We start from the raw sequence: 14,231 nt of genomic DNA, 5'->3' as shown, positions 1-14,231 counted from the left end.
GGCGCACCGGATTATAAGGCGCTACAATGGGAACGTCGACAAAACAGTCAGATAGTTCAGTCAAACTGATTACCCCCTTAACATTCCGAAAGCTTGCAAAGAAGCAAATACGTGTCTCAGACATGTACGGACACAGTGTCTGTACAATGTCACCAATCACTCAAATGCATCGTTCCAAATATCGTTCGGAAGGTTAAAGTCTTGGGATTCAAGAAATGCCAACCATTCCTTAGTTTCTATTTTCTTTTTCGCTCGCAGCTTTACTGTGCATATGACAATAAACACTTGGAATTGAGTTTAATTCACTCAACTCATCACAGAAACATCAAGATCGTTCTAAAACAAGATACCGGGAAAATATAAAGCCGCATAGCTCACCTAAGTTCTCTTGCAGCCATCACGTTCAATAATGATACGTAACCATGGTCTTCTTACAACCGTGAGTGTAGTAAATCCAGGAGAGTAAAATATTTACAAATACAGAATAGTAAAAAGTGTTTTCTCTATGCCGTGGTGCAACCGAACTGTGATTCACATTCATCTTTTTCGGCCAATTGCAGGCTTTGTTTTGCCCCTTTAGCCTATGCGAGCCTGTAAATGAAAAAAAGGATCAGCCCCCTTTACCTCCGAATAACTTTAGCCAATAGTGATCGATTCAAATGATCATTGACACATTGGCTGGTGGCATATGTATCCCAGCATACACCGTGGACCACATCGCCTACGAGGAAAAATCGAGTCGGCGGCTGCTTGCCTTTGTTGCGAGACCTTGCGACTTAATATTGATCTATATATAAGGCGCACTGTATTACAAGGCGCATGGTCAGCTTTTGAAAAAAATAAAGGCTTTTTTTTGGTGCGCCTTATAGTGCGGAAAATACGGTAGTCTGTACAGCCCTTTGAGACTTCTTGTGATTAAGGGCTGTGCAAATAAACATGACTTGACTTGGCATTGCCGGCTTGCAATACCGCAGCAGAGCCATCAACAAAATAAAGGACTCTTTTCACTCTGGCCACCACCTCATTGACCTGTTGGCCTCTGGGAGGCAGTACAGGTCCCTTAAAACAACAGCCCGACGGTTTCTGCCTCAGGGCCATCACCATCCTCAAAAAGTGCACAAGACTGTTCTGCCAGTTGTATTAAAAAATGAGTTTGCAGCTAAATGTTATTGCACTTCTTTTCATTGCACTGTTCTTACACTGCAATTAGTTTTCATAGAATTATTATCATAAAATAAAATTGCAATTAAAACTTACAACTGTCTCCAAAGACTACCTTCTAAATATTTTTGTCTGACATTCTTTTATCTCATTTTTGTCTTTTCTGTCTTTTGTCTGTTTATCTTGTTTATCTTGGAGTGCCATGTCTAATCTCCTCTCAAACAATGTTCACCGCGTTGTTATCAGTGAAAAAAAAATTCTATTTTACATTGTTATCAATGACAAAGACCATTCTATTCTATTCTATTCTATTCTATTCTATTCTATTCTATTCTATTCTATTCTATTCTATTCTATTCTAACTTCTAATCATTTTTGTAAAACATTTCGATACCTTGAAAACCTTTAATGTAAACTTGCAATGACTAGAAAAAAATAATTTTCTTTATTATGTGTTTATCCTGGAGGGTCATGTCTAGTTTCCTGGCAAACAGTGCTCACTACATAGTTAACAATAACTATAAAGACAATCGTAATTCAAATTCTGAGTACCATCACCTTGGTCGCAGCGTATGCCTTTGAATCCGATGCTACAGTAGCAGGTTCCTGTCACGTCGTCGCACGTAGCATTGTTCATGCACTCACACAACTGCTGGCAGCCATAGCCGAAGGTGCCGGAGGGACATTCTGAACACAGGAGAACCACTTTTACTTTAATACGAATCACAGTCTGTTGGTATTATACAAAATCATCCATGGACTTGCTCCCTCTTATATTTCAGATTTAATTTCCCCCTATCTCCCTCCAAATGTAAATGCAGGTCTACTAGTGATCGCAAGAGCCAAGAAGAGAACCGCAGGTACGAGAGCGTTCTCCATTTGGGCCCCGGTGCTGTGGAACGCTCTTCCCCCTGAGATTTTATCTGCAACCTCAGTGGAACTGTTTAAATCTAGGCTTAAAACACACTTTTATTCTATAGCTTATGAATGACCTATATTTCATGTTGACAATATCTGTGCATTGTTTGTTATTGCACCATCCATTGCAACCTGATCATCCTTTTGAATTCATTTTGATTTTATTTTATACTTTAATTATATTATATATATTTTTTATTTTTATTGTTTGTTAAAGCAACATCCATTGCAGCCTGGTCATCCTGGAAGGGGGTATACCTCATGTGAAGTCCCTACTCAAGGTTTCTTTATTTTCCTCATGTTGAGGTTTTTGAGTTTTCCTTGCCCTCATGTCGGCTTTAGATCAGGGGATGGTGTAAAAATAGTTTGTAATTTGCAATAATCTGTGGTCTGTGCTGGCCTTTGAGATTTCTTGTCATTAAGGGCTATACAAATAAACATGACTTGACTTGACAGTGTGCAGTTTGTATCGATAATAATAAAAAAACTCACTGAGTTCACAGCTTTCTCCCATGAAGCCGGTCCTGCACGAACACTGCCCGCTGATGTGGTCACAATCAGCCCCGTTTTGACAGCGGCAGACTTCTGCACACTGGGCGCCGTAGAAACCAGTCGGACAGCCTACGGAAGGACAGACAAACAAATAGTGACCTTTTGGCAGTTGTGGGCCCTAAAAAATATCCACAGTGTGTGAAAATAATTTGATCCCTTGCTTTGTTGGTTGGCCCACTAATGAAGACAAAACAACAAAAATAAAATCCAGAAAATAGCCTTATACCGTATAATATATTTCAATACATTTGTATATAGTTGAGGGAAATAAGTATTTGATACCGCTAGCCAAAAGCACTAAATACTTGGTGAAAAAGCTTTTGTCTGCAGGCTCAGTGGTCAGCCGGTTGTGGTAGTTAGCACACATGCCAGGGGTTTGCATGTTCTCCCTTTATCTGCCATTTTTTTCTCCAACCAGTTTAGGGTGTCCCCTACCTACTGCCCAACAATGGCTGGGATGGGCTCCAGTACCCTAGCGACCTTAGTGAGGATAGGCGGTCCAGGAAATGGATGGATCAATTTGTTTCTACATATGGCAGGATTGGATTTCCATAAAAAGACCCCCCCTCTCCGTGCCTATTTTATTGACCATCTCCAATTTGGTTCAAAATGATTATCCAGCAAATTGTTGATATGAGCACCTTTTTATCATTTCCAATTTTGTGCCTTTCTATTTTTGATAAATAAGTAAACAAATATAAATATGCAATTAAACCAACTGTAAGGGGAAGGGCATGCACAATATCATAAATTAAATGCATTGAGGAATCTTTGAAACTGTGTGGAACAGGTCATTTTATCTATGTGATGCTTAAACAGAATAATGTAAAAGTCCTAAGTTGCATTCACAGCAGAAGTGGCTGCTGAAAAACTGCTGATGTTGGTGGTAATTTGGGTTATTCAGAGAATTTTATTTTTTTTATTGTCAAGGCATCAGTTGATGCTATAACTTTGATTGAATGGTTGATGTGGTTGAAGTAATTTACAGGTAGCTGAATTGTACAGCAAAACTAGCGTGCACCGCTTATCCTCAGTAGGGTCGCGGGGGTGCTGGAGCCTATCCCAGCCATCTTTGGGCAGTGAGCAGGGGAAACCCTGAAAATGTTGCCAGCCACTCGCTCATTCATGCCTAGGGACAATTCAGACCGGCCGATTAACCTCACATGCATGTCCTTGGAATGTGAGAGGAAACCGGAATGCCTGGAGGAAACCCACGCAAGCTTGGGGAGAACATGCAAATGGTAGCTGGATTTGATCTCATGACCTCAGAACTGTGCTGCGGACGAGCTAACCACTGCGCCGCCCCAGATTGATCCATATATCAATATAATTGATACTGAGCAAGTACCGATACACTGGGATCGATACTGCCTTCGCATTTTATGGGCTTAAGGTTGTTAGTGGAATGTAAGATGTTACATAGATTATAAATTTTCATTTGGATCCAAATACACTTTATCAGAACTGCTGACGTTGTTTTCAAAACATTGAGCATTTGGATGTTTTTTAGTTGTCTTGTTGATATTTTTATACATTATTTGTATTTTTGTTCATCATTGCTGAGTTTTTGGATTGACTTTTTTGACTTGTCTTCAAACAGTTTTTATAGGCAAAGTATGATTTTGTGTCCCGACGGATCACCACCTTATCGTGGTGGGGCACTTTGTGCGTCTCCATGACCCCTGAGCTATGTCGGCGGGAGTCTCGTACTCCTGGTAGGGTTACCCAAGCCGAACAGGTCGAAGGGTAGAGTCCAGACTAAGAGTGATCCCAAAAGCTAGTGGCGGCATGCTTTGAGGCGGTTTCCTACAGACCTGGATCCCGTCAACCGCCTGCAGTTGTAGGAAGATGCCGGTCGTCTAGGGTCTCCCTTGCTACTGGAACCATCTTCTTTACAATCAAGATAGTGGCGTTGGGGAAAGCGCACCCCTTACGCCACTTTAAAAACCATCATTGCGCAAGTATCCTCTTTTACCTGAGTCTCCGACCACAATCCAGGATCGGACTGTTCAAACATCAGCAGACTCACAAATAAAAGAAGATGGTCATCATCGAATCGATGGACATCCCCAATGATGATTTTTTTTTTTTTTATGCTGTTAAAGGTTTTTACATTTTTTACATTTTCTGACTTTATTTTCAAAATATTTTGCAATTGAAGGTATAGTAGGCAATGACGTTGTTTTATTTGTATTTTTGTTTTGCTGCTTTTTTATGGTTTGACTCTCTTGATTTTTGGTCTCAAACAGTAATATTTACAGGATTCATACACCTTTTTCATGGCCAAATTCCAGCACTTTATAACGACTTTTAATGCCAATTTTCAGATATCTTCAGTACTATTAGAAGTGGAAATCCAGTGGAAATCATGTATTTTACAGAGCCACAAATATTTCTGTGATTTACAGATTTACATTTTTAATCCTGCGTGTGCATTTATCAAGACATATGATTTTAGATCTTAACTAAATGACGAATATAGTTGTGTATATCAACAATACGTATGTAATTATGTCTGAGACAAATCTCTCCCCATACAGGTGGTAAAATTAAATGTTATACTGTATGTAGCTTAGATTTTCAGTTGCAGGAAGTTCTTCCCATTCCACTTTCCTCTGGGAAACACTACCTTGATTTTTTTGCATGGCCCATAATTGAGTCATAATTCTTGCTTTGATACACATGTTATAGTGCCCTGTTTAGGTGGAGCATGCACCTGTCCTGTTTGGCGCGACCCGTAGGGGTCGATGTCGCTTCACATGACAATGCTATACAAACAAATGCCTGCTGCAGTTAATCACAAGGAAAAAAGAAAAACTTTGGAAGTGAAGGCACCAGAGAGCACCATCAGCGGGAATCTTGAGAAACATGGCAACAATTTTCAGCCTTTACGGCTACTTCACCTAAATTTCAAACGCTTTTCAAACCTTGAAAACACAGGGTTAGGGTTAGGTAACCCTAATTGCAGTGTAAGTATTTCAAGCACCTGCACCAACCCTGGATTAATTTTTTTATACTTTTAAAGTTTGCTTTGTAGTTATTTAAGAAAAAGTAACGCATACAATATTTGCGCTGCTTTTATCATTACAATGTACATTCAATTAGTCAATGATCATGACATTTCCAAGAAAAAAGTAACATGTATCTGATCATCTGTATTGATTAATGCAATCCCATTTTCAATTGGATTGGATCAATACCAAAATGCCCAGTATCAACCACCCTTAGTGTTTGTGCAACAGAGAAAGAGAAACACACGCTGAGTACAGAAGAGTCCTGTCCATCCAGGACTGCAGTCGCACTCTCCATCTGTGGGGCTGCACTGAGCACTATTGTGACAGTTACAGGTGTGAATGCAATTGGGACCCCACGAGCCTTGAGGACACACTGCCAAAAAAAGACACAAATATGTCACCGGGATGACAGGATGTGAGAGGTGATATTGTGGAAGCCATTGAGTTGTTTCTTACATTTGGAGCAGTCCTGGCCTATCCAACCAGGGTAGCATTGACATGAACCGTCAATGGGATTACAAGTGCCGTTGTTTGTGCATCGGCATGTTTCCGCGCAGTGTTTGCCATACCTTCCGCTTGCGCATACTGTTGACACAAGACAGAAAGAATGAAAAAGGAAAAAACAATTAAGCAAGGTAAGAAACTGTGGTTTTCTGGTATGGAGACGCATAGTACACAATAACGCTGGCTTAAACAGGCCTCATGTATATTGGTTGATTTCACCAGATTTCCATTTGTGTCAAGTACCGGAACAGGAGGAGAACCCAAATGCGTGATGTTTCTCACACAATCTTTTATTTTACGGGAAATGGGGCAGTCATGCACGTTAACCCATACGCAGCTAGCCAGCCGCTTTCAGCGATCGTTGGGCGGAAGACGTAAGGTAGCAGTCTGGCGTGGAATGACAGGAAGCCAGAGGCCAACGAGATAGATACTAACTGCACAAGCAGATATTGGACAAATGGGGTCAATACCGGACAGGACGGGACAGACAGGATTGATATCAAAATTGGATATCAAAATTAAACAAGACATACTAGACAGGAACGAAACTGGAGATCGATATTAAACAGGACAAAATAGACGGGAACAATACCGCACAGGAAACACGGGCAGGAAACCGGACAGAGTCTGAAACCACGTCTTGTGTGTGCAGAGGTTCGTTGACAGACCGACAAAGGGTGAGTGAGAGCATTGAGCTTATATAGGAGGGAAGCCAATCCGTCAACGAGCCGCAGCTGGTGCCACACGGGCGGGGCCTATTGGGCGCCATGGAACCGTGACAATTTGATTTTCAGCTCCCTTATCAAAAATACCACATTTGTATCCATACATATATAGTGTAAGTCCATGCTTCTGGCAAGCCACATATGAGCACAATGTGTAACCACACGTGATGCAGAAATAGCATGTTTATTTGGAGCAATGGGGGGGTAACAAATTCTTTGTTGATGACGGTCAGTGACATGATTTGGATCATCTTTTATTTAACGTTAAATGTGGAAACAAACTCTATTTGCATCATGACCTTACTCCTGCTTGGCCCCTTTTAATTAGATTCCACACGAATGCCATTCACATGAGGTTGTTTGTTTGTCAATACTCATGTAATCAATTCAGTCGTATGGATCCAAAAATCCAAATTCTGATCCCAATCAGACTATTTCCTGTGTGTAAACGTACGCTTTTCTTTATTCAATAGCAATTGCAGTATAACAATTTGAATTGTTGGCCCATATAAATCCTCACTTTAGTTTTAGCTGAGTACATTTCAGAGCAGTCTTTTACACAATCCTGAAAACAAAAAACAGAAAACGACATTTCAACTCACCCTGATTGCAGAGTGTGCCAAAGAATCCAGCCAAACATTCACAGTGGCCAGTGACGTGGTGACAAGCCCCGTCGCTGTGGATGCACTGAGGACATGACTGGCTACATCGATGGCCATAGAAACCAGGTGAACATGCTACACAAAACACACACATTTAGTCAGAAGAGAGTCCGGAATGCAGAGAGCCATTCCGCAAGGAAAGTCACATTTTCATTATGACAATCATTAGAATCTCACTCGTCCAACTGAGATTTGAATGCTCTCATTTCTCATGCAAAACTGTGGAAAGCATAATTTTCATTTTGCTCACTTTCCACCCCTAATCCTCATACTAAAAATGTTTAAACTGTTTTCATTGATGTTAGCCTGAGTGGAAGCCATGTGGACTTTTTCCTGTTTCTCTCATATTCAGACATGGGACCAAGTCACACATGTGCAAGTCTCAAGTAAGTCTCAAGTCTTCACCTTCAAGTCCCAAGTAAGTCCCAAGTATTTTTTTCTTGGGCAAGTCAAGTCACAAGTCAAGTCCCGAGTCTTAGATTGCCAAGTCCAAGTCAAGTCACAAGTCATAAAAACAGCGACTCGAGTCGACTCGAGTCCAAGTCACTAAGTCTCAAGTCCCCATGTCTGCTCATATTCCCAATCAAGAACATTGACCAAACTTAAGGAACCAAGCACTCCTCAACAGAACTCACTGATGCAAATTCAAAACCATAAAGATTAATAATAATAATAAAGATACATTTCCTTTAGAAGCGCCTTTCAGGACACCCAATGTTGCTGTATGCAGAATATAGAACAGTGGTAACAATAAAAACAAAATAAAATATAAAAACTTCACACATTAAAAATGGGGGGCACATGTGAAGGAGTTAATGACAAATAGATTGGTATGAAAAGGTGGGTTTGGATTTTGGACTGGAAAATGGACAAGGTAGCAGAGTTACGGAGGTTAGGTGTTAGTGAGTTCTAGAGCTGGGAAGCAAAACAGCTTAAAGCTCTACTCCCCATGGAGCTAAGAATGGCAGGAGGTCCAGTGAAATGGAAATAGGAGGAAGACTTAAAGCGTCGGATGGCGTGGGGATGTGTAGAGGGTCGGAAGTGTATTGAGGGGCAAAAGTTATGGACGGCCTGATATGGGTAGGTGTGCAAAATAATTTTCTATGTGATTCTTCAATCGGGAGTCAGTGAAGTTGTTGAAGGACAGCGGTCATACTGGAGGGGGTTGTGGTGATGATACATTCAGCGGGCGAGTTGTGGACCAGCTGAAGTTTATGAAGGGACTTTAGAGGGAGGAAACTTGGTATTGGAGTAATCCAAAAGTAATTAAAAGTCACAAAAAAAATCATTACTGCAATATTGTGGTATTCAGATTAGATTACTGAATTACATTACAAGAAATGTAAATTACTTCGAGAGGTCATTTTTTTGGGAAGTGTATATTTGGCTTTCTTACTTCGTTTGCAGTTGGTGCCACGGTAACCGGGAGAACAAACACATGTGCCATCCTCGGAAGAGCATGAGGCACCATTCACACAGCTGCAGCTCAAAGAACAGTTGGGTCCCCATTGTCCTTGGTTACACACACTGTCACAATGGACACCTGCAGGACAACATGGACTATTTAGAAATAATGTATATGAATTTATTATAGTATGCTTCCTGTTTTTGTGTCCAGCATAGTATGATGCCTATCGATAGTTATAGTTATGTTGAAGCCATCACCTTAATGCTGTTGCAGGGTGTGTTCCAATGATTCTAGGAGCTAACCTGTGTACTATATGCCCCTGGCAGGGTTACCCATGGGAAACAGGTCTTAGGTGAAGGGCCAAACAGCTCAACAGAACCCTTATGTTAAATACAAAATCTGAGCACGTATTTCCTCTCTCAGACATGGGTCACCAGAACTAACCCTGAATTCAGTGGTCTTACCTATGCTCATGGGATCCGGTTCCAAAGGGACAGCGTGTGTCCTACCTAGCCTAAGTCGCATCACTTTTCTTGGTAATGAGTATTGTAACATGTTTTAACTCAACTGTCGTCTCACCAAGGTGCTACTCTGCTGATTTGTAAAGGCAGACCATTTTTTTGTACTTTGACGATTCTTGCTTTGCTCATGATATGACTTGTAACCCTGAGTACCCCGGCGACAAAATGCTGAAAACAAAGTGGGCGTGTCTGTATCAACCTATAAAATATAACTGAATACAGTTACAAGTACGAGGGCGCGTAACTTCTCCCTAGTGATTATCTGATATCCTTCTTATCATATATATTCCATCTAAGCCCTATTTATGACTATAAAATTATATACTGCAACTATGTATCTAAACTGGTCTGGGATTGCCTCGGCATCCCGTCGGATGAGCTGGACGAAGTGGCCGGGGAAAGGGAGGTATGGGTTTCCCTGCAGAGGCTGCTGCACCCGTGCCCCAACCCTGGCTAAGCGGTGGCTTATACAGGAACAATAAAACCAAAGGGGCAAAGGGGAGCAAATAATTTATGGTAAAGGTGTGCTGAATTTTGGGCTTTTTATTTGATGAATGCAGATAAATACAATGGCCCCACGTCTTACCTGCCCAACCAGAAACACAGCGACAAGCACCAGTGACTGGATCACAGCCATCGGCATTCTCACAGTCACATTTTTCTTTGCAATCCAGACCGTACGATCCCTCCTATAACAAATCATGAACAGTACATTATTAGTTAAAACAAAAAACACTCTATAAATTAAAAAAATAACCTAGGTTTGCACTAACATTACACGGTATGTCACACAGAACATCCCTCCAGCCTGGAGAGCAGCTACAGGTTCCATCGACAGGGTCACAGGCTGCTCCGTTAGCACACTGGCATGTCTGGTTGCAGTTTAGACCCCAGTTCCCACTGGAGCATGGGATCGAGCAGTCAACACCCTGCCAACCTAGGCACAGAACCCAACAGACGCTAACTCATTGACAGCTTCATGTGCATCTGACTTTTAGACAGAAATTTGAATGCATTGTATAACCATACAGTATCTCACAGAGAATGAGATCAAACTTACAAACGTATTTTCCTTTTTTCTAAGTCCACAAATATGACACATGTTTCCCTAGTTTAATTGTTGTTAATTGATGGAATTTGTCTTCTTTCAACTTTTTCCAATCAATCTGTCACGATCTCTCTTAATTTCTTTTCACCTTCTCTCTCCCCTCTCTGCCTAAAGCTCTTTTGGACTGTCGACTTCACTGCTTGGACTCACTGGCTCTGAGATACTTTCAGTTGTCTGTTTGGCAACTTGTTTGCCTCTAATCCTTTAGGACACCGTTGCCTTGCTGCCTCCCTTTACGTGTAATGAACACTGCCCTAATAAGGGAACCTTTGATTGTACTTATCTGTGTAACTATTTTTGGAGTAATAAAAAAGTAACTTCCTTAAAATTAATTAAGTTCCTCACCTAGTAATTTAATTTACTGTACTAGCAAACACTGCACCTGGGTAAGTGGCATGCTAAAGAACAGTTATCCCAAAGAAAGTTAAGGCAATAAATGTGTGTTGCCCACTTGCACGGTTTAGTCAGCTATAGTGGTCTACGAGGCCAGGCGGTGATGTATTTCTCATAGAGGTTAGATCTTGGGCTCAAAGCACACACTTCGGCCCCCGAAGTATCACGGCGCTGAAATGCAGCTTCAGGGTTACTTCAAGCCTGGTACCTCAAATCAAGTGTGCACTTCGGCACTTTACTCCAGGCACGCACATTGACGCCGTAATGCAGGTGAGGCGAACAAGTTTGACACAAAGAGCCGAAATTTTAAACTGTGAGAGTCAAAGAGCCACAGCACGCACTGACCTGCCATGACAGACACAATTAAAAACATATCATTTCCCATAACATACTCCTCTCCTTTTAATACAACAAGTATCATTCTTGTGTTGATTTCAAGGAAAGTGTCCACCCTCAATACACAAAAAAAACTAAACCTAAAACAAGGCAAAGAGCCACAGTATATAGAAAATATGACGAGGCAAAGAGCCACATTCTTATTGGCCAAAAGCCGCATGCGGATCTAGAGCCACAAGTTCGCCACCCCTGCCGTAATGCATACTTGATTTGAGGGCCCAAGCCCGAAGTAAACCCGGAGCTGCACTTTGCCGCTGCATATCGGCGGTGCGGGTACCTCAGCCGAAGAAGGCAATTATGTGACAAAGCATATACTTCAGCGCCAATGTGTACACATCGTCACTTTTACTTTGGGCCCGGTCCCTCAAATGGAGTTAATCGGTTATGTTCAGGCTGGTTCGGAATTTCATACCTGCGGACCGGGTCTGGCTGGATTTTTTAGGACATCTAGTGTCCCATAAGGCAATTGTTTTTCTTTAATAAATAATATCCTGCGTTTAAAATATGCTACAAAGCCGAAATCAGTTTTAAATTAATTATGAAGGGATTCACATTAATATATAACATGTTCATTTGAGCTTTTGGTCAAAAAATACTGTGAAATACAAAACCCACTAGCTACTCTGTGCTTCGATTATCACTGATTCACTACTTATTTTTAATTGAAGACTATTTATCATTTACCATTGACATTGATATCAAAGTATGGTGCATCATGTTTAACTGACAGCACATAGTGCTATCACAGGGTCAGGTTATGGAGGGCTTTGAGTGATCAGTGGGTGTGACTGTATGCTGACAGCTAAACTGCTGATGTGGGCGGGCACACAAGTCAATGTGCTCAAATCCCTCCAAAACTGCAGAGTACGGCTGCAGCTGAGCAAGTATTTTAGCAGCTCGTTACTCAGAAAATAAATTTATCAATTAAATCGGACTCTGAGGTAAGTCAGAAGGGCGCAAAGAACTGGTGATCACCAGCAGGTGCTCCGTAAATTGTTATTGGGTCTGGGAAGCGACTGAGGCGGTGTCGGGAGAGCACAATTGCGAGGCTGCAAGATTAGCCCACAGCGACGGCTAACAACTCTCTTAAGCCACCCCTGCTGATCCTTATTCTTAGCAAAACAAGATCCATTACCCATGAAACAGATGACCGGGAGCTGCAACTCGTGAAAACCAACACGTTTGGGTCGGCATTTATATAGCGCTTTTCAAGTCAATGACTTCCCAAAGCGCTTTACAATGTGCTCCACATTTCCCAATAATAATAATAATAATAATAATAATTTCCTTTGTATTGTCATTCTTTGTAACAATGTACACAGAACAAAATGTCGATACACCTGACCCGTTGTAGCGAGTCGGTGCAGCCGCAGCCAGAGGGCGCCGCCATTATACCAATTAGGTATGTGTCAGCCTTGCAGCCATATAAGGCTAACCTGCTTATTGGGGGTATTAGGGGTTCAGTGTCTTACCCAAGGACACTTCGACATGTAACACGGACGAGCCGGGATTCGAACTGGGATCCCTTGATCCCAAGACGAGCGCTCTACCTCCTGAGCTACTGCCGGTTGTATTTTAATCATCACGGAGACCTGGCTAAGGCCAAGTTTTCCTGATGCCAGCATGTAGCTAGCCAGCCGCTTTCTAAATCGCTTGCTTACTCTGAAAGGAAAACCCTTCAATTTTGTTGTACTTTGGTATAATGACAATAAAGGCCATTTATTCAACTGCAATTCTGTGTTTTTTTGTAGACCTGTAGTTGTTATTTTGCTACAGTCGTAAACTCTCAGGAGGTGAGGACCTCATCTAGAGCAGGGGTGTTAAAAAGGCGGCCCGCGGGCTGTATCAGGCCCGCTAGGGAATTGATTCCGGCTTGCGAGACAACACTCAGAGAAGCGCAAGAGAAAAATGAGCTGCAGGTTGAAATATGTCCACTTGATGTTGCCAAACGCAGGTGCCTCTCACAAATGCTCTACTTGTTTTTCTCTCTCTCCCTCTCTCTTTATCTTTATTTGTTTCTCTTTGTCTCTTTCTCTTTGTGTCATTTTACTCCTTTTGCGCTCTTTTTTCCTTTTCTCTCTCTTTTCTCTCTTTCTCTCTCTCTTGCATTCTCCTTCTCCCTTTCTCCCCTTCTCTGTTTATCTCCTTCTCTTTTTATTTGTATTTGTATTTCTTTCTTTCTCTCTCTTTCTTTCCCCCTCTCTCACTATTTCTCTTTTTATTGTTTTGTCTTGTCTTGTTTTTCATGCCTTAACTCTCTCTCTCGCTCTCTCTCTCCCTTCTCTCTCTCTCTCTCTCTCTCTTTCTCTTGTTTTCTCCCTTTCTTTGTCCTACCCTCTCTACTTTCCGCCCCCCTCTCTTTCTCTTATTTCTTTCTCCCTTTTTTAATTTCTCTATTAGTCTGGCCCCTGAGAGAATGTTTGTTCTACCGTGTTGCCCCCGAGTTAAAATTAGTTTCACACCCCTGATCTAGAGTTATGTTTGGCCCTTGGGGGCTTTTAAGAAAGGGCGACGCTACTTCGCTAATTTTCACTCTTCGCGGAAGTTCTGGTCCCCATTAATTGCACTAACCGATGGATTACTGTAATACTTATTCTGAGTTTCCCCTATTACTTTTGGTTACAGAATTCTTGTGGCAAACTAGACGCATGCTATGGCTGACTTGATGGTTGAATGTCAAATCCGTCTCTATCCACATTGAAGAATTAACAAGGAAATGCCGTAAGCTGTTAAAAGTGTTTATTTGACGTTTAAGCAACTATGTTCTGTATTATTTGGAGATATGTAAAGTTTACACATTTTATGTTCACAAATGTATTAGCTCATGTACTCAATGCACCGTATTGTATTGTTGCAGTTGTCACCATCT

General features: G+C 41.5%; 1 protein-coding gene across 3 annotated transcripts in view; it reads right to left on the bottom strand.

The window, feature by feature from the left end:
* LOC148367226 (multiple epidermal growth factor-like domains protein 11) overlaps nt 1–14,231 on the bottom strand; it is a 96,486-nt gene that overhangs the window by 13,747 nt on the left and 68,508 nt on the right. For all 3 annotated transcript variants that reach the window (XM_088334061.1, XM_088334062.1, XM_088334063.1), the window contains exons 12-19: nt 10,239–10,402; nt 10,052–10,154; nt 8,933–9,079; nt 7,477–7,611; nt 6,102–6,230; nt 5,890–6,018; nt 2,572–2,700; nt 1,720–1,848 (exon numbers count right to left, since the gene is read on the bottom strand). In XM_088334061.1, the coding sequence (XP_088190187.1) occupies nt 1,720–1,848; nt 2,572–2,700; nt 5,890–6,018; nt 6,102–6,230; nt 7,477–7,611; nt 8,933–9,079; nt 10,052–10,154; nt 10,239–10,402 (1,065 nt within the window). The remainder of the gene's footprint in view (nt 1–1,719; nt 1,849–2,571; nt 2,701–5,889; nt 6,019–6,101; nt 6,231–7,476; nt 7,612–8,932; nt 9,080–10,051; nt 10,155–10,238; nt 10,403–14,231) is intronic.

This window comes from Urocampus carinirostris, chromosome 4 (assembly GCF_059441175.1).
Source record: "Urocampus carinirostris isolate Australia breed hairy pipefish chromosome 4, RoL_Ucar_1.0, whole genome shotgun sequence".
NCBI classification, from domain to species: Eukaryota; Metazoa; Chordata; class Actinopteri; order Syngnathiformes; family Syngnathidae; genus Urocampus; species Urocampus carinirostris.
Note: the sequence above shows the minus strand (reverse complement) of the source record. Positions and strands in the feature narration are given on the sequence as shown.